At 39.5% G+C, this 25,103-nt stretch overlaps 2 protein-coding genes across 3 annotated transcripts; both read left to right on the forward strand.

Moving 5' to 3' along the window:
• The first annotated feature begins 863 nt into the window (after window positions 1-863).
• LOC100557672 (acetylserotonin O-methyltransferase) lies at window positions 864-6,835 on the forward strand. Of its 2 annotated transcripts, XM_008103228.3 has the most exons (5): window positions 864-1,338; window positions 2,644-2,762; window positions 4,418-4,558; window positions 5,053-5,175; window positions 6,610-6,835. In XM_008103228.3, exons 1-5 carry the CDS (start codon window positions 1,190-1,192, stop codon window positions 6,816-6,818), a joined length of 741 nt encoding a protein of 246 aa, XP_008101435.2. In that variant the 5' UTR covers window positions 864-1,189; the 3' UTR covers window positions 6,819-6,835. The 2 variants fall into 2 exon arrangements, with proteins under 2 accessions (XP_008101435.2, XP_008101436.2); XM_008103229.3 differs by lacking the exon at window positions 4,418-4,558.
• Window positions 6,836-8,509: 1,674 nt separating this feature from the next.
• On the forward strand, window positions 8,510-23,722 carry LOC134292298 (acetylserotonin O-methyltransferase-like). Its single transcript, XM_062972062.1, has 8 exons — window positions 8,510-8,689; window positions 12,821-12,995; window positions 13,235-13,364; window positions 14,367-14,435; window positions 15,790-15,908; window positions 17,323-17,463; window positions 21,260-21,382; window positions 22,813-23,722. The coding sequence occupies exons 1-8, from the start codon at window positions 8,624-8,626 to the stop codon at window positions 23,034-23,036; spliced, it is 1,047 nt and encodes a 348-aa protein (XP_062828132.1). The 5' UTR covers window positions 8,510-8,623; the 3' UTR covers window positions 23,037-23,722.
• Window positions 23,723-25,103: the final 1,381 nt, after the last annotated feature.

Consider the following 25,103-nt stretch of genomic DNA (forward strand, 5'->3'; position numbering starts at 1 on the left):
ACCAGGAACAGCCTCTTTGCAGCCCTTCCCCATCTCCCTGTCTGGTCTCTGGGGTTTCAGGGTCCTCTGGGCCTTTTCACACAGAAGGGCATATGTGTGTGAGTCTAATGCACCATTGAATCTAATGTGTGTCTCAGTTTTGGCAATGTAATTTAGCCAGAAAAGTGAGCATTAGACTCAAGCAAATATGTTATTTTGCTTTCTTGATAATCAGCTGCAATCCAGCTTTATTCTTCCTTTATTCACTATTTTTTTCAGTAGTTCTAGGCCCTTGCTAGATTCTGCTAATTATATGGTGTCATCTCCTTAACCCAGGCTTCTGAAGTTTCTTCTTCATGTTATAATACTTCTTTCACCCAAATCCAAATTGATCTCTCATATGATATGTTTCATGCATACATGCAATAGATACAGTGATAAAATGCACCTTTTGTTCAGAGTGCAGGTTGAACATCAGGACAATCAATTTTTTCATGATCTATTCCAGTAGTTCTTAGTCTGTGGGTCCCCAGATGTTTTGGCCTTCAACTCCCAGAAATCCTAACAGCTGGTAAACTGGTTGGGATTTCTGGGAGTTGTAGGCCAAAACACCTGGGGACCCACAGGTTGAGAACTACTGATCTATACAGTCAAAGACTTTGCTGCAATCTATGAAGAACAGATTAATTTTCTTCTAAAATACTTGGTATGCTTGATTAGCCAATATATTTCTGCAATATGATCTCTAGTACTTCTTCCTTTCAGAATCTAGATCGAACACTTGACATTCCTTGCTTTATGTATGGTAACATTTCTACCTCCTTCCTTCCCTTTGGATTACTTCCCTCACACCATGCCTTCACATGCACTATGTTATTGCACCTCACATCTTCCCTTCTGTCCCTCTCTCCTCTGCTTCACCTTTGCAGTGTTTCTCCCTTATTTCTTGTACTTGCCAGAGGCACTTTTCACTTCTGCTCCTCCTCTCCCTTCCTTGCCTCAGACACTCAGGGGCCTCCCTTTCTTGCTGCTTCACACATCCATTTGCACTCTTCCCTTCCCTTTCTTCTTCCCTTTCCCCATCTCATGCAGCTTCACTCCTCTTCCTTTGCACCTTGCACCTGCTCAATGCTTCTTCTCCTTCCTTGGCCCTCAAGCCCAGCTGGAGAGCTAAGGCCAGTTCCTCCTGCACAGCTGTTCTCACCATGTGATGTATATAGTAGTTCATACTACTAAAGGTTTAAAATCAATAAGGATAACACTTGGCAACTTTCATCTGTTCCATTTCAGGGAAGGAAAACACCAGGTTCAATTAATGTATGGCACCTCAGAAAAAGATATTTATAAGAACTTATCCAGGTAAATGTGATATTTTTCTTTGTTTGGTGCTCCTTTTTGTATGCTTTGTGCTATCCTTGTGAAAATATGCAAATAATATGGGCCTGGAAGAGATCCTACATTGCAAAGATAGAGTTTAACTTTCGACTCACAGCGTTACATGATTGTGTCTGATTGCAGCATGATTTCTAGTCACACTTCCAATGCCTTACTTTTTTCCACTCTCAGCTCTCTGGAATGCATTACTTTTTAAGAACATTCCAGACAGGCAAAATTATTAATACATTAATGGTTTTCTTTAAAAGAAAAATAAAGTAACATGATTGTATCTGAAATCTGAATCCCGACAACTTCCTAACCTGTTTTGAAATGGGTACTAACGAAATATACGTGTGTACAAGTCAACCTTAGATATATGTTGAGGGAAGATTTGGGGACCAAAATTATGGATTTTGACATGTACTTTGATGATCCTGCTGCAATGAGGAGAAGCAGTAGTATCCCTCAGGGAATTGCTGCAAAAATGGTACTGAGCTGGATAGAATAGAGGGAGGGCTGTTTTTAAAAGGTTCTTCAGGAAAGGTTCTTAAGGGCCTCATCACACTTGAGCATTTATCCACTTTAACCCATTTTAAATGCTGTGGCTGCCTCCTGCAGAATTCTGGGGTTTGTAGATTAGGGAGGCCCAGGGCTTCTCTGGATGAGCAGTTTAAAGGACCCTCCCTAAACTACAAACCCCAGAATTCTGCAGGAGGCAGTCAGAGCATTTAAAGTGGATTAATGTGGATAAATGCTCAAGTGTGATGAGGCCCTAAGCAAGGATAACCTTTTGCCGTTCTTCTCAGAAAAGGGGATGGTTTCTTTTTGGATAAGAGTTAAGGTACAGTAATTAAAGAGCCCTGGTGGTGAAGTGTGTTAAAGCACTGAGCTGCTGAACTTGCAGACTGAAAGGTCGCAGGTTCAAATCCCGGGAGCGGAGTGAGCGCTCGCTGTTAGCTCCAGCTCCTGCCAACCTAGCAGTTCAAAAACATGCAAATGTGAGTAGATCAATAGGTACCGTTCTGGCAGGAAGGTAACGGCGCTCCATGCAGTCATGCCAGCCACATGACCTTGGAGGTGTCTACGGACAACGCCGACTCTTCGGCTTAGAAATGGAGATGAGTACCAACCCCCAGAGTCAGATATGACTGGACTTAACATCAGGGGAAATCTTTACCTTTACCTTTACAGTAATTACACTCAACTTTCTGCAGGGTTAGCTGCATGTCAGGCCTTGTATGCAGCCATCCTTTCAGCTTATCTTTCATTCTGATTTTGCTTTCCTAGCTCAAAGGAAGACATTGAAAAATTCCAAAGTGGCATGGAGGATGCCTGGAGTCTGTATGGTCAGGACGTGATATGTGCATTTGATCTTTCTAGTTTCAACAGAGTTTGTGATGTGGGAGGTAAGCACCACAAATTCTCAGATGCCTTTCTTATGTACAGTTTAAGACCCTATTAATTTGGGGGATGATCTCTCAGGTTGACATTCATCCCTGTGATACTTTGATAGTGAAAGCTGAAGTAACTCTCCCCTCCCTCCGCTGCAACAACCATGGAACTGTATATTCTGCTATTGGTTTAATGGAATACAATAGAGTCTCACTTATCCAACATAAACGGGCCAGCAGAATGTTGGATAAGCGAATATGTTGGATAATAAGGAGGCATTAAGGAAAAGCCTATTAAACATCAAATTAGGTTATGATTTTACAAAAGAAGCACCAAAACATCATGTTAGACAACAAATTCGGCAGAAAAAGTAGTTCAATACACAGTAATGCTATGTAGTAATTACTGTATTTATGAATTTAGCACCAAAATATCTCGATATATTGAAAACATTGACTACAAAAATGCGTTGGATAATCCAGAACGTTGGATAAGCGAGTGTTGGATAAGTGAAACTCTACTGTATATTCCTTTTTCAGGGGGATTTTTTTAGATAACTTATTAAGGAGCCCACAATTACTAGAAGTTAGCTAGTGACTGTTCTAGAATTGGAGAGTTCAATTGGAGCAAACATATCTCCCAACTCCTAGCTTGATTCTCTGAATATATTTCACCAAGGGAGTGTTTATGTAAATGTCTGTTTAGGACAGTGGTTCTCAACCTGCGGGTCCCCAAATGTTTTGGCCTTCAGCTCTCAGAAATCCTAAGAGCTGGTAAACTGGCTGGGATTTCTGAGAAGTTTAGGCCAAAACACCTGGGTGGGGCCCCACAGGTTGAAAACCACTGGTTTAGAGGAAGAGGCAACAGAAGATAATCTTGAAATATGTGTATAATTTATTTGCACAGAAAACTACTTTTTCCAGACAGAGAAAAATTGTCCTTATTTTTGTTGCAGAAAAATATGGTTTCTTTTCTAAAATACTATAGCCAGAACAAAATTATTACATTATTTTATTTTATTTTATTATTGCATAGAAAACAACATTTTCTGCCCAGAAAACTGTTTTCTGTACAATTCTATGCAGAAAGATTAGATGCAGAAATGCTTTTTTTGTGAAGTATAAGTCCTGGACTGCAAATATTATTTTCCACGATTCAACTTCTTAGGGTTTCCTGACAAATTCTGGAGCACATCTTTCATTTTTAAAAAAATATTCCATCCATCCTTAACTCTGGAAAAGTGCTACCAATCGTTAACACACACTGATATTAGGTCAAGTAAAATTTGTACAATGCAATGGCGGTGGATCTTTGAAATCAGGACTCTGCAAAAGATTTCTCCAGCATACCTAGATGTAGAAAAACCATGTTCTTTTGTTGTTGTTAATGGCTCTCAGGCCTATTAATGAGAAACCTTCCAAAGTCACTGTGTGGCAACAGCCTTGTTCAAGTTTTGCACACACAGTGCTGAAGCTTGATTGAGCCTCTCCATCCATCATTGCTGCCTTCTTTTCCTACTGCCTTTTACCTTGCTAAGCAATATTGTTTTTGCTTTTGAGTCATGTCTTCTCATAATATGTCCTTTAGCTCCTAATAATCTGTGACCCTAGGCTTGAAGAAAATTGAAATTTATAAGAATTTCCCTTCCCATTCTGTTTTTATTTTAAAGGAGGTAGTGATGCCTTTGCCAAACAATATATTTCATGTTACCCAAATTCTACTGTGACCATTTTTGACCTCCCTAATGTGGTGGAAAGGGCTAAGAAGCATTTTGTGCCCTCAGAGGAAGACAAGATTACTTTCCAAAGTGGTGAGATATGGTTTATGTGATTATATCAAGCTTTAAACCGTAGATATGTCTTTCTTCTACAAGACATGTATAAAAGCACCAATGACCAGCAGTGTATATGGTATTGTTTCTGGAAGTAAAGAAGCATCATCACTTACACAGAGTGATCAGTGGAAGAGGAAACAGTTGGGCATTAGATAAGCCCCTCTCTTTCTATGCTGAGGCCAGTTTCCTTTTTCTTATCCATTGAGGTCACTTCCTTCCTCTAAAAGAAGTTGAGTCACCTGTTTGTTTCATTTGTCTGGAAATATGGAATTATGGAGCTCCAGCCTCAGTAAAGTTTGGTAGTTTACCCAACAGTGAGTTTGGTCTAGATCCGTTATCAATGGGAAACACAGTGCTCTCTGGGAGTCATCTTGGAAATAGTATAATATGTTTGATAAAAGGTAGAAATAACAGCTCTTTGTGTTAAACAATATGTTCGAATAAACATATGTCTTTCTCTAATATTATAGGGGACTTTTTTAATGATCCAATTCCTGAAGCTGATCTATACATTTTGGCTAGAATTCTCCACAACCAGGATGATGAGAAGTGTGTGGCTCTGTTAACTAAATTACACAAGGCCTGTAAACCTGGTATGTATACTTAGATATTACGGGATGGACACAAGACTGCTCTCTATAGCCTATGATGAATAAGTGAGAATCCTTGGGCTCACCATATATGTTGCCTTTAATTCGCTTCCATCCAGACTGGGATCTACAATAACTAGCAGCAATAATCATTAGGTTGAAGACAGCTTTATAAGGAGGGGACCAGAGGTTTAACCTGGGCCTTTTTGGATTCCAAACATGCATTCTGTCATGGACCAGCTCCACCACCATACTTCTCCAAGAAGGGGGCAGGGCAGGGCCTGGGTCATCCTCAGGTTGTCCTCCTAGCCTAAGGACAGGGCTGCTGGTCCCATCCTTATGCTGGGAGGAAGAAGGGACACATGGTGACTGCCCCAATCTTCCTTCCAATCCTCCTCCCCAATCCTCTTGGTATTATGCTGGGCGGAGGGTGAGACAGGTGGTGGCTAAGTATGCTCCAGAGGGCTCTAAGCCTCTGCGTGCCTTCCTTGAGCTATTCTCCTGGCATAAGGATGGGCTCACTCGCAGCAACCTTATGACAGGAGGAAGGTGAGACACATGGTGCTGGAAGCGCTCCAGAGAGCATTCCAGAAGGGGCTGCTCATCCCAGCCTTATGCTAGGAGGAAGGCAGGCCAGGCCACGCAGCTACTGACCCGATCCTCCTCCCCCAATCCTCAAGCTATCCTCTTGGTATTATGCTGGGTGGAGGGCGAGATAGGTGGCGGCTAAGCGTGCTCCAGAAGGCTCTCAACTGGCGCATGCCTTCCTCGAGCCATTCTCCCATAATAATGGGCTATTTATTTCTTGAAAGTTATTCTTTTAATAAGATTTGTCCTTTCTCGGTATTTTTGGAATTTGCTTGAGAACTCTTCTAGACAGATGTATCAAGATGTGGTATTTCTGGTACAGCTGTGTAAATTATAATATAAACATTTAGTTTTGCAAGCTCTGTTTTTATACCATTGAAAGACTTTGTCTATTGTCACAAGAGTGAGAACACTGCGTATGGGATCTTGCTTTAGAGGAAGAAGCGTACATCTTGTGCCTATACCTTGTGGGGACCCCAAAATTGGAGGGCACCCACTGGTCTGGGCTGCAGGGGAAAACCATTCCTAACTAACCATGAGAACGGGCAGTCTGAGTATAACAATTCCTATCTCATTCTCCAAACAATCCTCAGTCAACAGATCAATGATCTGGATAAGAATGGAAGGAGTATGCTTCCCTTTTTGTGATGAGATGTGCTTGTGTATGTGTTGAAGTCAGAATGGGGGAAATATACATTCCTCAAGTAAATATGTTACAGAAAATATATCATCTTTTTTTTTTGTGCACTGGCACATGTTCCCTAGTATTTCTCATGAGAAGGAACATGTTCTCAAGTTTTCAAAAAGGAATAGGTAATGATGCACTTTCTTTCCTAAACCACTTGACAGGTGGTGGTGTATTATTAGTGGAGACAGTTCTCAACGAAGACAGAAGTGGGCCTTTAGCAGCCCACATTTACTCCATAGTGATGCTGCTTGTCTTAGAAGGAAAAGAACGGACCCTATCCGAGTACAGTACACTCCTTGTTGCAGCTGGATTCAAGGATGTTCAGTTCAAGAAAGGACAACACTATGATGCTGTTTATGGAAGAAAATAAAAGATTTTAAATTTTAATTTCACTCTTCATTCATTGTTAAAGCATTCCTGAATCAAGCAATAATTATTCATTCTGTGCATATTTATGTGTAAGTCACCTATAAACTTATGCTGAATCCATGAATTTCTTAGGTTTTTCTTAGGCCCCTTCTACACAGCTGTTTAAAATCCAGATTATCAGATCAGCTCATCCACATTCTCTGCTTTGAACTGGATTATATGAGTCTACACTGCCATATAATCCAGTTCAAAACAGATAATCTGGAGTTCATATGGCAATATGGAATAGGCCTAAGTCTACTGGGGAAGCTAAGAGTCCTTTCCCTCCTCTCTTCTTCCTCGTCTGAGTTAAATATGTGCAAATTACTCTGAACTCATGTTACAGCAAGTGAGGACAAAGCAGGAATGTAAGAGATGGAGAGATTGGGATAGTTTTAAAGCACCTGAAAAAATGTGATGAAAGAGTTGTTGGGACAAACCTTGCAAAATTGAAAAAGTTGGAAGGCATGCTGTAGACAAAGTTGAAAACACACAATTCTTGATGTTCCCCTTTTCTCCCTTTATGAAGGGACCTATAGAGAAAACAGTTCACACTCCCTGCTGTTTTAGAACTTATACCATTCAATTCATTCTATTCTGGGCATCTTCCTCTAATTTGCAAATAAATTTGTGAAAAATCAGACTGTGATTTTCTAGATGTGTTCTCTCATGTTGTCTCTCATAGTTGAGGTCTACCTATGATGTCAATTACAGGCCTCTTTCATCTTTTTAAGTGGGAGAACTTGTACAATTGGTATCTGACTAAATACTCCCCCCCCCCACTATATACTCCCATGAAACCTTTTAGTTTAAAATCTGCACTCAGAGATAAAAAGAAAGTCTTCCTTAAAAAATATGAATATCTTGTTAATTCATAAAACATCTTATATTAATTCACTATACAGGTACATTTCTTATTAAAGTTTAGTTATGCACGTAGATAGGATATACCTTATCTGTGTTGAGTACACAGGGTATCATTCCTAAACAATTTTCCATAGCCCAAAGTCTTAATTGTACTCACGGAAGTTCATAAGTATACATGAATCCATTAAAGTCTCTAAATAGCAACATGTATCTACCTCCAATGAGGTCTGATGCAAACAGGCACATCCACCTCCACTGAGGTGGTAAGACAGGCTGAATACAAAATGTTGTCCTGAGTCTGAACATGCTCAGTACAATCACATATCTATAACCCCTCCCACATCAAACTGGCAAATCAACAGACACATAGAATACAGGTTAGCAAATATTTATGTACATTGACAAATCAATAGTGAAAGATATAGGAGGTTTCTATTTCCAACAATTAATGTGTCTCACTTATTCAAATACTTTGACATTCTTTTTTTCTATCCCTTTTTTAGAAACCATATATGTGTATTTTGTTTCAGGTGCACTTATGTCCTTTCTTGTTTTCTTAATTTGAACACATTTTTCTCCATCTTCCTTCTGCATGTGAGTTAGTGAGCTGATAAACTGACTTTTTGTTCTTCTTCCTTTTCACATAGTTCAGATTCGATGGGAATTTGGGGGAGGGGGCAATTGTGACATATTTTCATAAATCCAATCCAGCCTTTTTGTCATCAAACAGTTAACCATTTCTTAAAGGCCCCTATGTTTCTCAATAGAGGCATTTCACAAGAACAACACAGTAATAAAATAAGAGTAGTCTTCTTTGGGTCTCCAGAGAGCTTTCTTTGAGAGACAGTGAAAGATCAGAAACATCTGGGGAGAAGTTGTCAGAGAGAACAATAAAGAAGGATGGATTGTACAGAAGAAATGGTTAAAATCTTATTTCAGCATCAACATGGATTAATCATTACGAGGGTAAGAGCAATATTGACGCTTTAATAACTGTCATTTCTCAGCTTGCTTTAAATATTTTTGTGATTTGAATACAAGTGAGATGGGGGTAAAACTGATGGTAACACCACAAAGAAAGAATTATTAAAGGACACATTATGAAGGTACCATCACAAATATGCATTCCAGCTAGAGTGTAGTTACGGTTTCATTTGGCAGCTGCACTTTCCCCCTATGCATTATGATTAAGGGCTCATCTATACTGACTATTAAGGACAGTGTGGAACTGAAAATTTTATTTATGTATTTATTTATTTCTGATATTTCAACCCCCCCCCCCTTTCTCCCCGAGGGAAAATTCAGATGTCTTCACTATTTCTCTGACTTGTCTGGAGAAAAAGGATGTTCCATAAGGCTGGAGCAAAGTACCATAATTACTGGATTCTAATGTGCTATCGAATCTAATGCACACCTCAATTTTCAAAACCCTGAAACAAAACAAAAAGCATTTGCTGCTGAATGTTCAGTGGCAAAAAGGGTGCTTTTAGTAATTTGGCCAAAAAAGGTGCACATTACAGTTGTTGCATGCTTAGAATTCCTTCTTTAAAACCAAAATGTTATAACACCAAAGCTTCCAGCAATGGAAAGTAAACTCTTGGGATAGATCTGTGCTGTAGAATGAATCCACTTTAGTTGCCTTGTTTCAATGTTATGGAATCTTAGGGGATGTAGTTCCTCTGCAAAGGATGCTGGTGCCTCGACAGACTACAAATCCTAGGATTGCATTTAAATTAGAGATGACATCTCTCAAATAGGAGCTCCAGGTAGTCCTGAAGCAGTTTTCCCTTTTGCTTTGGCTCAGCACTAAGATTACCGTATTATGTGAATCTAATGAGCACTCTAATTTTGGTGAGGTAGTTTAGCCCAAAAGGTGAGCATTAGATGGAGTAAATCAGGTAATGCTGCACTTTTGGCCTCTTCCTGATAGACTTGATTTAATTTCCCTAATGACCATTTTGTGAGTAGTTATGCTCTTAATGGCAGTCATTAAGGCCAGATAAAACTGAGGACACTTGGCCAAGTGACATCTAAGCATGTCCAGAGGACAAATGCTATTCACGAAGAAACCTCAGGCAAGGAGAAATTTAGCAATTTGCTTCTTCCTGATTCTATAGGAAGAATGGGATTCATTCCCCTCTTGCCCCTCTCCCCTATACATTCTGAGTTAAATGAGTGCAAATTACTTTTGTACTTTGAACCACCTATTTTAGATGAATTTAAAGAGATTAATCTTCCACTATTGCTTGCCTCGTCTGCTGAATTTATGGGGCCCAGGATAGCATTGTACTCCACTTGCAACTCTCGCTTATTTTCCTATCATACCTTGCAACATTTCACAGGTGAAAATGAGAGACATGAAGACAAGCAACACTGAGTACCTTACTCAACTTGGGGCTTCATTTCTTGGTTGTGAGAATAATTAAGAGAAGGGATCCTGAACATTTTGAAGGGCCTCTGTGTACAACTGATATTAAAAAGTGAGTGCAACTTTTCAGCTGTCCCTGTATGGTAAGGATAGCTCCAGTTAATTAGTTTGCTTTTTCGAAAGTCACTTTTCCAATTTCCACCTCCCCTCTTTTCTGCTCAACTGAAATAACTGAGTAAAAGCAACTGTGGAACTTTGAAGTTAGTTCGCAGCAACTGAAATCATTTGGGGATAAAGAGGGAAAGCAGGAAGAGGAGAGAGAAACTAGGACATTTTAAATGCAGCTGGAAAACATGGGACAAATTAATTGGAACTGTCCCTGCCAAACTGAGACAGCTGAAAAGTTGCATTCACATTTTTAATGGGAATTGTACACAGAGGCCCTTCAAAATGTTCAGGATCCCTTCTTTTAATTATTCCCACAACCACAAAATGAGCCATAGTTGAAAAAGAGCCTGGGGAGCAAATAAAAAAAAAGGAAAGGAGTACCTGTTCTTTTGGTCTTGTGTTTTGTGATTCTGCAATCAACCAGATAGGGTTGGAGATAGTATCATAATTTTTGGCTTTCGCATGTACCTGCACTTTTCACCTCTTGCACAACTCTGCATTTTCCTCCCAAATAAATCATTTTCTGCCATTTCAGCTAGAACTGCAGATAAGAAGGTCAGTGTCTGGTGAACTTCTGCTAAACCCGATCAGCCAGAATGGAGAACAAGCACTCCACTTTGAAGGCAAACTGCAGAGGTTTATTATTTGGCCAAAGTGGTTGCAAGTACCACTTTATGTTCAAGCATAACTTCATATAAAACTACGAGACATTTTACATACTTTGACAGCTATTCAGACTTCCCACACCTCCTTCTGATTGGCTGAGAAATGAATCAACTAGAATCCACACAGGGATTGGGTGGAGGTTTCTCTGATATCACAGACAGGAAGAGGAAATCCCCTTGGCAGGAAAAAGAACAGCTGATTATTGTTCTGTCCCAAACCCCATAGGATACAAGAGAAAGTGATTCTGGTTAAAACAATTTCTTTCCATGGAATCCTATGGTTCTGCATCAAAGCCCATAAGATACAACAGACTGCCAACGGGGCAGGAAACTTTGATGGTCTCCTTTCAGGACATTTCTGCCTCTTTTCAACCCTGGAACATGTGATGATCTCTGTGCCTCTCCATGCTTGAAAAGAGGCTGAAATGTTCTGCAAGGGGAGAAATTTCTCAATGTGATGAGGTTGATGGCTGGAGTTCCCTCCTGTCAGGACACTTCTGCCTCTTTTCAACCAGGGAGGGCTAAGGATGACAGCCAGAGCTCATGCCTCTCCATGCTTGAAAAGAGTCTGAAGTGTCCTACGACTGGGAAATTTCTCAATGTGATAAGGTAGTAAGTGTCCAGTTCCATGAAGACAAAGGTGTAAGACCCGGAGAACAAAGAGTGATAATCCTGGCTGACCAAAGGCTTGGCTGCTTTTTCAGAGGGTTAATGTATTCATATTTCTTTTGCTTTTTCTTCTGTGAAGACTATGAACTTCCATTTATATTTAAACAGTGTCAACAAAGCCTTGGCGACAAAGGGATTATTTGTCTTGTATACACACACAAAGGAATGGATGTCATCCAGCTTGAGAGGTCGCTGGAGGAAACCTTAATTGTTCAGTGATCGCTCTTCCCAGAAACTTGTAAATAAAGGATACTGGGAGAAACAGATGCCTTCATAATACATTTGACATACTTTTATACAATTAGAAATTGATATAGTAAATGATCAATACAAATTACACAAGAAATATCATTTTATACATTTATTAAAGGGTTTTGGTTTAATATAGTTTGCAGTAAAGCCTCCAATGGCTTCAGTAGTGCAGAACTTTGAAAGATTGAAAAAGGTTTCAAATATAAAAGAAAAACATATGTCTTGCTTGAAGTCTCATTAATGTCCATAAATAATTAGGGAGGGGGGTACTCTGGCTTGGCAAGATCTCCAAGAACTTTGTACAAAATGACTGTGAATCCAGGCAAGTCTCCACAGGTCATTGGTACATTTGAACTGTACCAATGAGTCCCCCTCAGGGTGAGAGAGAGTGGTATAGGAATGCAGTAAATAAGCAAGAGACTGACAGGAACTGCATAGCTTAGAATTAGTCCTTCCAGTACCTGCTTGATACAGCAATAGTTTTCCAGTGGTGAAGTGTGTTAAAGCACTGAGCTCCTGAACTTGCATTCCGAAAGGTTGCAGGTTCAAATCTCAGGAGCAGAATGAGCGCCCGCTGTTAGCTCCAGCTCCTGCCAACCTAGCAGTTCGAAAAAATGCCAATGTGAGTAGATCAATAGGTACTGCTCTGGCAGGAAGGTAATGGCGCTCCATGCAGTCATGCTGGCCACGTGACCTTCCATGCAGTCAACGCCGGCTCTTCGGCTTAGAAATGGAGATGAGCACCAACCCCGAGAGTCAGACATGAAAGTGGAAACCTTTACCTATGTTATAAAAAGCATCTTGTGTCTACCTTACAATATTTTCAGTATTCTTGCTCTGTTAATAGAGAATGTTTGCTAATACCTGATAACTTAAAAAAATAGACAGTAACAGCAGCAACAGTAGCAAAACTAACGATTACATCTGTAAAGTATCTGAACTTTTCCCCTTTCCTTTTATCCCTTATGTTTGCAGATTATGTCTACTGCCTGTGAGTTAGGAGTATTTGATCTGCTTTTAGAGTCAGGAGGCTTCCTCTCTTCAGCGGAGATCGCTGAACGCCTGGGCACCAGCCACATGGGAATGGAAAAGTTGCTGGAGGCCTGTGTGAGTTTAAAGTTACTGAGGATGGAGAAGAAGGACAATGAAGGTAACCATATCAGGAAAAGGGAGCAACTTGCGTTGTCTGTTGGTGTTTAATCGTAGGGTTGCACCTTTGACTCCCACCTGGAGATGACCACAAAAAACTGGAGACTCAGAATAACCAAGAATTGAAAACCTGGTTTCTATCATATTGCATTGATCCAACCACTACAGGCAGATTTTCCCTTCCTGTCAGCTATCTGGTATCGTAGAGTTTTACAGCATAATGTTTTGTCTCTTTTTAAGGTTTTTATGGAAACACAGACCTTGCCAATCTCTGCCTTGCTAAATCAAGTCCAAAGTCCCAGTGTCAGTACATACAGTTTTACTCTGAGTTTGTTTATACCTGTTCGCAGTACTTGACAAAAGCTGTAAGGTAAGAAGTAAGCAAAAACTATTAGGCATGGGAAGTTTGTCATAAGCTGTAAAGTTGGTTTTGATTTACAGAAATTGTATTAATGAGAGATGTCCAAGAAATCCAGTTTTCACACTCCTTTCACTCAAGTCCAAATTGATCTCTCATATGATATGCTCCACATATATATCATATATAGACACAATAAAAATGTACACAATGCTCCTACTAATTTGAAACTTTTATAATGCATCCTGTCAGCATCTTCATGTGAACGTCAAGACAATCAAATATTTTTTTCATGATCTGTACAGTCAATGGATTTGCTGTAATCCATAAAGCACAGGCACATGTTCTTCTGAAATATCATATCTCACTGCATAATAATTGACACAGCATAATTTGTTGTGGATTGTATATGATGTTAAATGGAAGCTCTTATGTCTGCCTGTGATACCAAAGTCACCCTACAGGGTAATGACATGTCACTCAATTTTGTAAAACAAGCAACAGGAACTTTACTAACTTCAAGAGATCAAACAGAGTAGTGGCATTGACAATAGTCCCTCTGATTGCTTACAGAGAACAGTAGGCATAAACAGTCCTTTTAAAGTCCATAAATTTGCCTTAGAAATAACAAGGCCTCAGAGAGTTGGCAGCCATCTTCTTTCCTGGCTGTTTCCAGTCAGCATACACACACTCACTCTGAGGTACACCTGCTCAAACTGGTTCCCCAGCAGCATGACAGAGAAAATAACCAATCAGATTCCCAGCTCTTCACAGGCTCAGCCGATCGGCTTCTTACATGTATTTTTCCAGTTAACCCATACATCATGGTGTCTTTACAAATCACAACATAATTGTCCTACACCTCCACCCTTTGGATGACAAAAGTGTTTTTTTTTCTTTCCTTGGAAAATTGTGGCAGGTAGTTTTTAAACAATATAATGGAAGAACATGACTTTCAGTTTGGCAGTTATGTTGTTTAATCTTTTTGCAATTGAAAACAATGTTCTATTTCAGGGAAGGAAAACACCAGGCCCCATTGGTATTTGGCACTTCAGAAAAAAACATGTATATAAATATTTCCAGGTAAACCTAATATTTATTTATGTTTGCTGCTTAAAGATCATTTTTGTTTGGTGGTATAATTCTTGTGTAAATATGCCAAATATATGGGCCTGTGCTTCTTTTAGGTTGTTTCAGGACAGAAAAACAAGAATGGGTTTTCACCATTCTCCTCAGTGATGGGAATGGCTATTTTTAAAATAAAGAGTCAAGGTGCAGAAAATACATTGACCTGTTGATTTTTAACTAAAAGTTCTAGAGTGCATGCTCTCCATTCAGATTTTAATCAACAATATGATGATATTTTGAAAATGAACATACCTGATTGGATTTTGGATTCTTTTTCAAGTGCAAACACAGAAGAATCTCCACAGATACAAGAAGAACTGACAGTAGAGTCTCACTTATCCAAGCCTCACTTATCCAAGTTTCTGGATTATCCAAGCCATTTTTGTAGTCAATGTTTTCAATATATCATGATATTTTGGTACTAAATTGGTAAATATAGTAATTAAAACATAACATTACTGCGTATTGAACAGCTTTTTCTGTCAAATTTGTTGTAAAACATGATGTTTTGGTGTTTAATTTGTAAAATCATAACCTAATTTGATGTTTATTAGGCTTTTCCTTAATCCCTCCTTATTATCCAAGATATTTGCATATCCAAGCTTCTGCCGGCCCGTTTAGCTTGGATAAGTGAGACTCTACTATAACTACAAATGATGGATTGAAATTTAAATTCAAAAGCAGCCACTAACAATTCTGGCTGCAAAAGGAGATCCCTACGGCTTATCCTGAAATATGGGCTGTAATTCTTAATTGCATTTCCTTCATCATATTTAGTGAAACATGAATTCAGTATGGTAACCAATTTATTAACAAAAAAGAAGAAACCGATTGTAAATAGTCAATCGCGGTGATTTAAGATTACTGCTGACGAAAATAGAGCTGGGGATTACTAAATTGGTAGCAGCTTACCAGCTTCATCCTTCTCATTAAGATGATTTTGAATGTTTTAACTTTTTTTGTATTACCTTTCTATTCTGAGTTCAAAAAATAGTTTCATGATTTCAAACTTCAGTGTTTCTAATTTACACCTTTCTTTACCATATTTTACGAAAAAGGTAGAAACATTAATACATATATCTTTCTGTTTAATTACTATTAAAAATTTAAAAAATTAATTTCCAGGGGGCACTGAGTAAAAATTTTTTTCTAGAAAGGGGGCGGTAGGCCAAATAAGTTTGGGAACCACTGTTCTAGACTTACACATGAACATATACAGTATCTTCTCTTTGCAGATGTCAGTGGTACATCAGATTTCGTATATAGTCACCTATTCAGTTGATTTCCCATTCTGATTTTGATTTCCTAGTTCAGAGGAAAGGTTGGAAGTATTCCAAAATGCCATGGGGGATGCCTGGAGCCTGTATGGTCAGGAGGTAATATCTGCATTTGACCTCTCTAGTTTCCATGTCGTTTGTGATGTGGGAGGTAAGTACCAGCTGCCTTTCTTTATTTACAGTTTGAAATCCTATTGATTTGGGGATGACCTCTCAGGTTGCATTTCACCCCTGTGATTCTTTGATAGTAAAAGTTGTAATATTTCTCCTTCCTTCTGCACCAACAACCATATATGTTTGTTCTACCATTACTTTAATCGAGAATATTCCATTTATAAGAGATATTTTGTTGGAGATCTATAAGTCTATAACTAAATGGCCATGGCCAACAATGACTAAAGGTAGCTAGGGCCTCTTCAAGAGTTCAAGAATCTTGTTAAGAAACCCACAGTAACTAAGAGGTAGCTGAAAAGTGTTCTAGAATTAAAGAGGTTTTTTTTTTTTTTGAAAAGGCATATCTCTCATCTCCCAGCTTGATTTTTCAGATATGTGTCATCAAGGAGTGTCCATGTAAACATTCAATTAGATGTCAACAGAGTAGGTTCTGGAAGCATCTTAGGACTTTTCTTAGCTTTCTAGAAAACAGGTGTTTTTATAAATCAGTTGTTGGAAGCCAGCAGTTGTATATTCCTTTGCCCAAGACCAACTTCATTATTTTTTTCATTTGTGGTCTTTTCTGTCTTGTTGCTGCTGTTTCCTCCTCCGCACAAAATTTACATGTAATTTTTTGACCATGGACCAGCATTACTTCTAATTTTTTCTTTAAAAAAAAAACAAACCTTGGCTCACAGAGCCCCCATGACCAGCAAAAAATAGTGGAGGTCTGGGAGGGAAATTCACCTTGACTTGGGGGAGTTGTAGTTCACCTACATCCAAAGAGCACTGTGAACCTAAACACTGATGGATCTGGACCAAACTTGGCACACACACACACATGATATGCCGAAATTTGATTACTGGAAGAATTTGAGGGCGCGGGGGGGGGGGGGGGGGTAACCTTCCTTTCTGTGAGTTGCAGTTCACCCACAACCAGAGAATCTGTGATCTCCACCGATGATGGACCTGGTCCAATCTTGGCATACAGAACCCCCATGACTAAGTGAACCTACTGAAAGGGTTTGAGGGGACTGACTCACCATAGAGCTGTAGTTTGCCCTACTGCCAGAGAGCACACTGAACCCCACCAATGATGCATCTAGAGCAAACTTGCCCAACATAACAAACTTTAAGTACTGATGGAGTTTTTCAGGGTTAACCTGGCATGATGTCAGTTGTAGTTAATCCACAATCTTATGCATTTTGTACAATGAAAACAATGACTTTTTCAAATAACCTGGGCAATGTCAGGTACCCAAGCTAGTAAATAAATTAAAATAAAACTACTAAGTTCTGTCTTTTCATTATTTGCCCTTTGGCCCCTAATAGTCTGTGACCCTAGCCTTTAAGGAAATTTACCTTACTGAATATTTTGCTTTCCATTCCGCTTTCTCTCTCTTTCATAAAAGGAGGTAGTGATGCCTTTGCCAAACAATACATTTCATTATACCCAAATTCAACTGTGACCATTTTTGACCTACCTGAAGTGGTGGAAAGAGCAAAGAAACATTCTGTGTCCTCAGAGGAACACCGGATAAATTTCCAGAGTGGTGAGATATGTTTCAGTGATTATATCTAGCTTTAAACTTTAGGGAACGTTTTCCTCTACAAGACATGTATAAAAGCACCAGAAACCAACAGTGTATAAATTCTTTTTTTTAAAGGAAAGAAGCATCAACACTCACTCAGGGCTCTTCCAGACAGATCAGATCTTGGGATATAGGGCCTGTCTGGAACAGCCCACAGAGTGATCAGTGGAAGAGGACACAATTGGGCCCGAGTTATAAGCCCTTCCATTTCTCCTCTCTTTCTATCCTGTAGCCAGTTGCCTCTCTCCTACCCCTTGAGGTTACTTCCTTCCTCTTAAAGTAGTTGATTCAGTCATTTGTTTCCTTTGTCCGAGGCCCCTTCTACACTGCCAGATAAATCCACATTATCAAAGCAGAAAATCCACATTATCTGATCTGAACTGGATTATTTTAGGCTATACCACCATATAATCCAGTTTAAAGCAGATAATATGGATTTTATACAGTTGTGTAGAAGGGGCCTGAGAACATCTAACCATGGACCTCCGGACTCAGTAAAGGTTGGTAGTTTATCCAACACAGGTGACAAACCGCTTTCTTGCAAGCACCTATTGCTAAATTATTTTTATCTATCTGCTTTCCTATCAAAAAATGAATTTCCTGAGGTAATCTATGGCCCCTTTTACACTGCCATATAATCCAGATGATCAAAGCAGATAATCCACATTGCCAGATAATCTAGTTTAAAGAAGATAATCTGGATTTTATATGGCAGTGTAGTAGGGCCAATATTATGTTATCCTGAGTGTTCATGACACTTCCACCCACTTGTATTGCATTAAATTGACTATATTCTGCACAATACATACATACATACATACATACATACATACATACATATATACAGTAGAGTCTCACTTATACAACACTCGCTTATCCAACGTTCTGGATTATCCAACTCATTTTTGTAGTCAATGTTTTCAATACATCGTGATATTTTGGTGCTAAATTCGTAAATACAGTAATTACTACATAGCATTACTGCACATTGAACTACTTTTTCTTTCAAATTTGTTGTCTAACATGATGTTTTGGTGCTTCATTTGTAAAATCATAACCGAATTTGATGTTTAATAGGCTTTTCCTTAATGCCTCCTTATTATCCAACATATGCGCTTATCCAACATTCTGCCGGCCCGTTTATGTTGGATAAGTGAGACTCTACTGTATATATATTCCTACAATTGTCACCAGCACAAGGCTTTCTATCAGTTAGATGGTGCATCTACACAATAGAATTAATGTAGTTGGATACTACTTTAATTGTCATGGAATTGTAGTTTTACAAGGTCTTCAACCTTATCTGCTAAAAGGTGCTGGTGCATTGGGCCCTTCCACACAGCCATATAACCCAGAATATCAAGACAGATAGTCCAAAATATCTGCTTTGAATTGGATTATCTGAGTCCACAATGCCATATAATCCAGTTCAATGTGGATTTTATACAGCTGTGTGGAAGGGGCTTGAGTAATCCTCCTGATATTTCAGGAAGGCCTTCTACCAGAGGACAGATCTATGTGTGCCTCTATCTATTTCAACCTCTGCATTAATCTAAAACAACCTTGCTGAATAAGATACTGTCCTAATATTGGAAAAGTAAAATTACACTGTCAGACTAGCATGCTTCTGTACATGGCATTGTATGAGGGCTCTTATTGTTTGCTACCGGCAATATAATTACCATATATACTCAAATATAAGCCTAATTTTCAGCTCTTTTTTAGGCTAAAAAAGCCCCCCCCCCCCGGCTTATACTTGAGTGAGGGTCCTGACAAGAAGGTGTTGGGCTGAAAGAAGCCGTTCTTTCAGCCCCACACCTTCCTGCCAGGCCCCTCATCTCTCTGCAAACCAACCAGCTGAGTTGCTGTGCCGAGAGGGGAGGAGAGGACACGTGCCTTCCTCTTCTCTCCTGCTCGGCACAGTGACCCAGCTGGGTTGTTGTGTATGGAATTTTATTTCCTCTCCTTCCTTTCCTCTTGCTCTCTTGGCCCGCATTTTCCTCTCCTCTCTCTCTCCCAGCTGGGTTGCTGTGCCAAGAGGGGAGGAGGGGACATGTGCTTTCCTCTCCCCAAATCTTTCCACTTTCTCCCTTCCCGCCTCAGTTTTTCCCCACTTTTCCAGCACCCCTTTCCCACCCCCAGTCTTTACTATCCCCAGTCATTCTTTCTCCACTTTCCATCCCAGCCCCCTTTCTATCCCAGCCTTTCCCAGGTTCCAGCCTGTCTTTCCCATTTCAGTCTTGCCCCTTTCCCACCACAGTTTCCCACTTTCCCAGCCCTTCTTTCTCAGCTTAGTCTTTCCAACTTTCACAGTTCCCTTTCCCACCTCAATCTTTCCCCCTTCTCCACTTCCCACTCCAATCTTTCCATCTTTTCAGCCCCCCCCCCTCCAGAGTCCCCAGTGGTGCAATGGGTTAAACCCTTGTGCTGACAGGACTGTGGACCGAAAGGTCAGTAGTTCGAACCCGGGCAGCTGGGTGAACTCCCGTCTGTCAGCGCTAGCTCCCCATGTGGGGACATGAGAGAAGCCTCCCACAGGATAGAAAAACATCCGGGCATCCCCTGGACAACTTCCTTGCAGACGGCCAATTCTCTCACAGCTTGAGAGACTTGCAGTTTCTCAAATTGCTCCTGACACAAAAAAGCCTCTCCCTTTCGCACCCCAGTCTTGCTCATTTTGTAGTCTTCTTTTCCCCATGCCAATCTTTTCCAGCTGCCCTTTTTTCCCACCTGAATTTCCCCAGCTTCACACTCTAGACTGGGGTCTTTCCCACTTTTCCAGTCCCCCTTCCACACCTCAGTCATTCCCCCTTCCTCAGTGGCCCCTTCCCACCCCAATCTGACCTACTTTTCCAGCTATACCCTTTCCACCTCATTTTCTCACTTTTTCAACCACCCCTTCCCATTCCAACCTTTTCCTGTTCCCAGTCCTTCTTTCCCATCCTCTTCCCAAGCCAGTCATTCCCGCTTTTTCTTATTCATATACACACAGTGTTTTCCCCAAAACATATAGTTAAAATAAACTGTGGTGATTACTGAAAGGATATGTAAGTACATGTACATTGAAGAAGGTTAGAATAATGATTTAATCAGAGTTGGACAGTCTTATCTTAAATTACAATTTTATGTAAATACAGTAGAGTCTCATCCAACATTTGTTTATCCAACGTTCTGGATTATCCAACGCATTTTTGTAGTCAATGTTTTCAATAGATTGTGATATTTTGGTGCTAAATTCGTAAATACAGTAATTACAACATAACATTACTGCGTATTGAACTACTTTTTCTGTCAGATTTGTTGTATAACATGATGTTTTGGTGCTTAATTTGTAAAATCATAACCTAATTTGATGTTTAATAGGCTTTTCCTTAATCTCTCCTTATTATCCAACATATTCACTTATCCAACATTCTGCCAGCCCGTTTAGCTTGGATAAGTGAGACTCTACTGTATTCAAAATATTTAACCTACTGATGGCTCAGTTACTGTAATTTGATTGGTATCTATTTTTATTTTGAAATTTATCAGTAGCTGCTGCATTTCCCACCCTCGGCTTCTACTCAAATCAATAACTTTCCCCAGTTTTTTGTGGTAAAATTAGGTGCCTCGGCTTATATTCGGGTCATCTTATACTTGAGTATATACAGGTAATACAATATAATATAGTAATATAGTTTTCCAAATGATATAAATAATTGTTCTTTGTATTAATCATGATGCAGAAATAAACAGATGTCTCTATCCAATATTACAGGGGATTTTTTAAATGATGCAATTCCTGAAGCTGATCTGTATATTTTGGCTAGAGTTCTCCATTGCTTGAATGATGAGACTTGTTTGGCTCTGCTGACTAAACTATACAACGCCTGTAAGCCTGGTACGTATACTTAGAATGGGATGGAGACAAATCTGCTCTGTACAGCCCATGATGAACAAGAGAGAATTCCTGGACTCCCAATAAATAATGCCTTTAATTCAGTTGCAGGGGTCCCAGTTTCCATCTAGACTGGGATCTACAGGAACTAACATAAATAATTCTGGATTTCAAGTCAGATTATAAGGAGAGCCTTGGGATTAAACCTGAGCTCTACAATTGGGCTCCTCTACCATGCCTTCTCCAAAGCTTCTTCTTTTGTCCTCTGGAGGCATCCTTCAATCTTCCACTGTCTTCAAATATTAAGTGAATAGTGTGTTATCAGTCCCATTATCTATATAAGGCCATTAATCTATGGGTTGCTCTGCAGTTAATGAGTCATATTATAATATTATTATTATCTTTAGCAAAGATTTTGAGAAGTAGAGGAGGGGAGGAGAAAAATAAGGGTGACTCAAGGCTCTCAGAGCTACCCAAATTTGTTTAAATATTTTTAAAGAAAAGCAAAGAAAAGAAAACAGCACTCAAGAAAAGCAAAGAGATGCTCCCAAACGTACACGCCCACAAGCACCCCACCCACCAAGCCAAGCCAAAAATAAATCAAATTCAAGCTGAGAGCAGCAGAGTAGCTAGAGCGAGCAGTGGCAAAACAGTGAAGGAGAGCAGGCAAGCAGCAGGCCCGATGCAACTGAGCAAATGGAGGGGGTTGCCTCATTAAATAGACTCACCTTGCGTAAGACATATCACAACGTTCTTCTCCTCCAATTGGTCCAACAGGCAGGGCTCCCAGAGAAATCCTGTGCCAAGAGTTCTCTGCACGTCACGTGAGGAGCGCTGAATGCTCCTGAAAAGCAGAGGAGCCGACCTTGGCTCCCACTTGCTTTTTGTTGCGGACAGGTTTCCATAATGGGAGGGCCTTTACCATTACGTGATCCGAAAGGTACCAAAGGAAAACAAATCTGCGCATAAGTCTATTGATTATGTGTGCTAAAATTTGCATGTATAGTCAGTGTGAGGCAAAAAAGTTGTTCATCCCTCCAGCAACTTGAGAACATACTGCAAGTCACTTCTGGTATGAGAGAATTGTCTACAGAGACGTTGTCCAGGGGACCTGGATGTATTAACATCCTGCTCGGAGGATTCTCTCATGTCCCCACAAGTTTGACCTAACAGATTGTCTCATGGAGCATACACCATCTCGCAAATTCGAACCAGCAAACTTCAAGTCAGCAACCCAACCTTTGGGACAGCAGTCCAGCCAGCATAAGGGTTTAACCCACTGCGCCACCGCAGCTCCTGTTCCCCCAGTAGATATATATCTTCTTTCTTTGTGGACTGACAGACATTCCCAAGTATTTATCATGAGAGAAATTCTCAAAAATTGACAGTAATAGGTAATGATGACACCCTCTCTTTCCTAAATCACTTGACAGGTGGTGGTGTATTATTAGTGGAGACAGTTCTCAATGAAGACAGAAGTGGGCCTTTAGCAGCCCACATCTACTCCATACTGGTGATGCTCGTCTTAGAAGGAAAAGAACGAACCCTATCCGAGTACAGTACACTCCTTGGTGCAGCTGGATTCAAGGATGTTCAGTTCAAGAAAGGACGACATTTAGATGCTGTTTATGGAAGAAAAGAAAACATCTCTTTTTAATTTCACTCTTATTTCACTGTTAAAGCATTCCTGCATTAAGCAACAATTCTTCATTCTGTGTATAATTATGTGTAGTAGTCACCTCTAGACTTGTGCTGAATCCACGAATTTCTCAGGCTTTACTTAGGCCCCTTCTACACAGCTGTTTAAAATCCAGATTATCAGACCAGATCATCCACATTCTCTGCTTTGAATTGGATTATATGAGTCTACACTGCCATATAATCAAGTTCAGAACAGATAATCTGGATTTATGTGGCAATGTGGAATCGGCCTTAGGCTACTGGGGAAGCTAAGAGTCCTTTCCCTCCTCTCTTCTCTCTTGGCTGAGTTAAATATGTGCAAATTACTCTGAGCTCATGTTACAGCAAGTGAGGACAAAGCAGGAATGTAAGAGATTGAGAGATTGGGATATTTTTAAAGCACCTGAAAAAATGTGATGAAAGAGGTGGTTGGGACAGACCTTGCAAAACTGAAAATGTTGGAAGGCATGCTGTAAAAAAGTTAAAAACACGCCATGCTTGATGTTCACACTCCCTGCTGTTTCAGAACTTATACCATTCAATTCATTCTATTCTGGGTATCTTCCTCTAAAGCTATTTTAACATTAAAAATAAAAAGTACACTGAATATTCTTAAATTTTGTATTTCATTTCTGGTAATAATAAAGCTTTTGTTTCTCTTGACTGGCTTTGCTTGTGCTTGCGTAAAGAGTAAACCCGCCCTTTACTCTTCAGACATTGTTTTTCAGGGATGGTCCCTCTTGCAAGACAATGATTAGAACAAAAAAAATGTTTGCCTACTCATGGGTAAACATGACACAAGGGAAACTGAATTGTTCTAAGCAAGACCCAAATACACACATGATTTACGCACAGCTTTAATTGTTTAACTATTCTATTCTTTATTATTACCATGAGTAAAATACAAAATGTAAGCTTTTTCAGTATACATTTTGATAGTAAATCCATTGCAGTATACTGAATAAGCTTACATTTTGTATTTTACTCCTGGTAATAATAACGGTTTTGTTTCTCTTGACTGGCTATATAGGTTTTCTGATATATTTTTTCTATGATGACAGTGATACAGTAGGAGTTTTGCAAATACAGTAGAGTCTCACTTATTTATTTATTTGTTTATTTATTTATTTATTAAACTTATATACCACTACTCCCAGTTTGGCTCGGAGCGGTTTACAAATATAGATTAAAACAATACACTTGGCTTTAAAATAACAATAAAAACAATAAAAACAACAATAAAAATAACAATAAAAACAGACATTGTGTTTTTATCCATTGTGTTTTTATCCAACGTTCTGGATTATCCAACGCATTTTTGTAGTCAATGTTTTCAATACATCATGATATTTTGGTGCTAAATTCATAAATACAGTAATTACTACATAGCATTACTGTGTATTGAACTACTTTTTCTGTCAAATTTGTTGTATAACATGATGTTTTGGTGCTTAATTTGTAAAATCATAACCTAATTTGATGTTTAATAGGTTTTTTCTTAATCCCTCCTTATTATCCAAGATATTCGCTTATCCAACATTCTGCCAGCCCGTTTATATTGGATAAGTAGGAATCTAAATTCATGGCTTTTTTTGTCTTTGTTACAGTAGGTTTTTTTTCTTGCTATGAAAGAAAATTATAGTCAGCCCTCTGTATTCATGGATACAACCCTCCATGGCTTGATATTTTTTTTCAATATAGAAAGGAAATCTTGATTTTGTCAGCCCATTCAAAGGATAATGTTTTACTCTTGTATACACTGCAATGAGCTTTGAACATCCATGGTTGTTTGTACCCGTGGAGCGAAGGATCCAGGAACCTAGCCCCAGAGGCAGGCCTGTAGCCAGGATTTTGATTCAGGAGGGGCTGGGATTTTGGTTTGGGGGGGGGGGGGGGCTGAGTCTGAGTGAGGGAAGATCTACCCTAGCAAACCTTTTGTATCTTTATCCCAATACCCCCATGCAAATGGGATATATTGAGCATGGTGATCAGATCATGATATCAATAAAAATAAGTTTAAATAATAAATGTAAGGCCTTCTCGT

The sequence above is a fragment of the Anolis carolinensis genome, chromosome 2, assembly GCF_035594765.1.
Source record: "Anolis carolinensis isolate JA03-04 chromosome 2, rAnoCar3.1.pri, whole genome shotgun sequence".
NCBI lineage: Eukaryota > Metazoa > Chordata > Lepidosauria > Squamata > Dactyloidae > Anolis > Anolis carolinensis.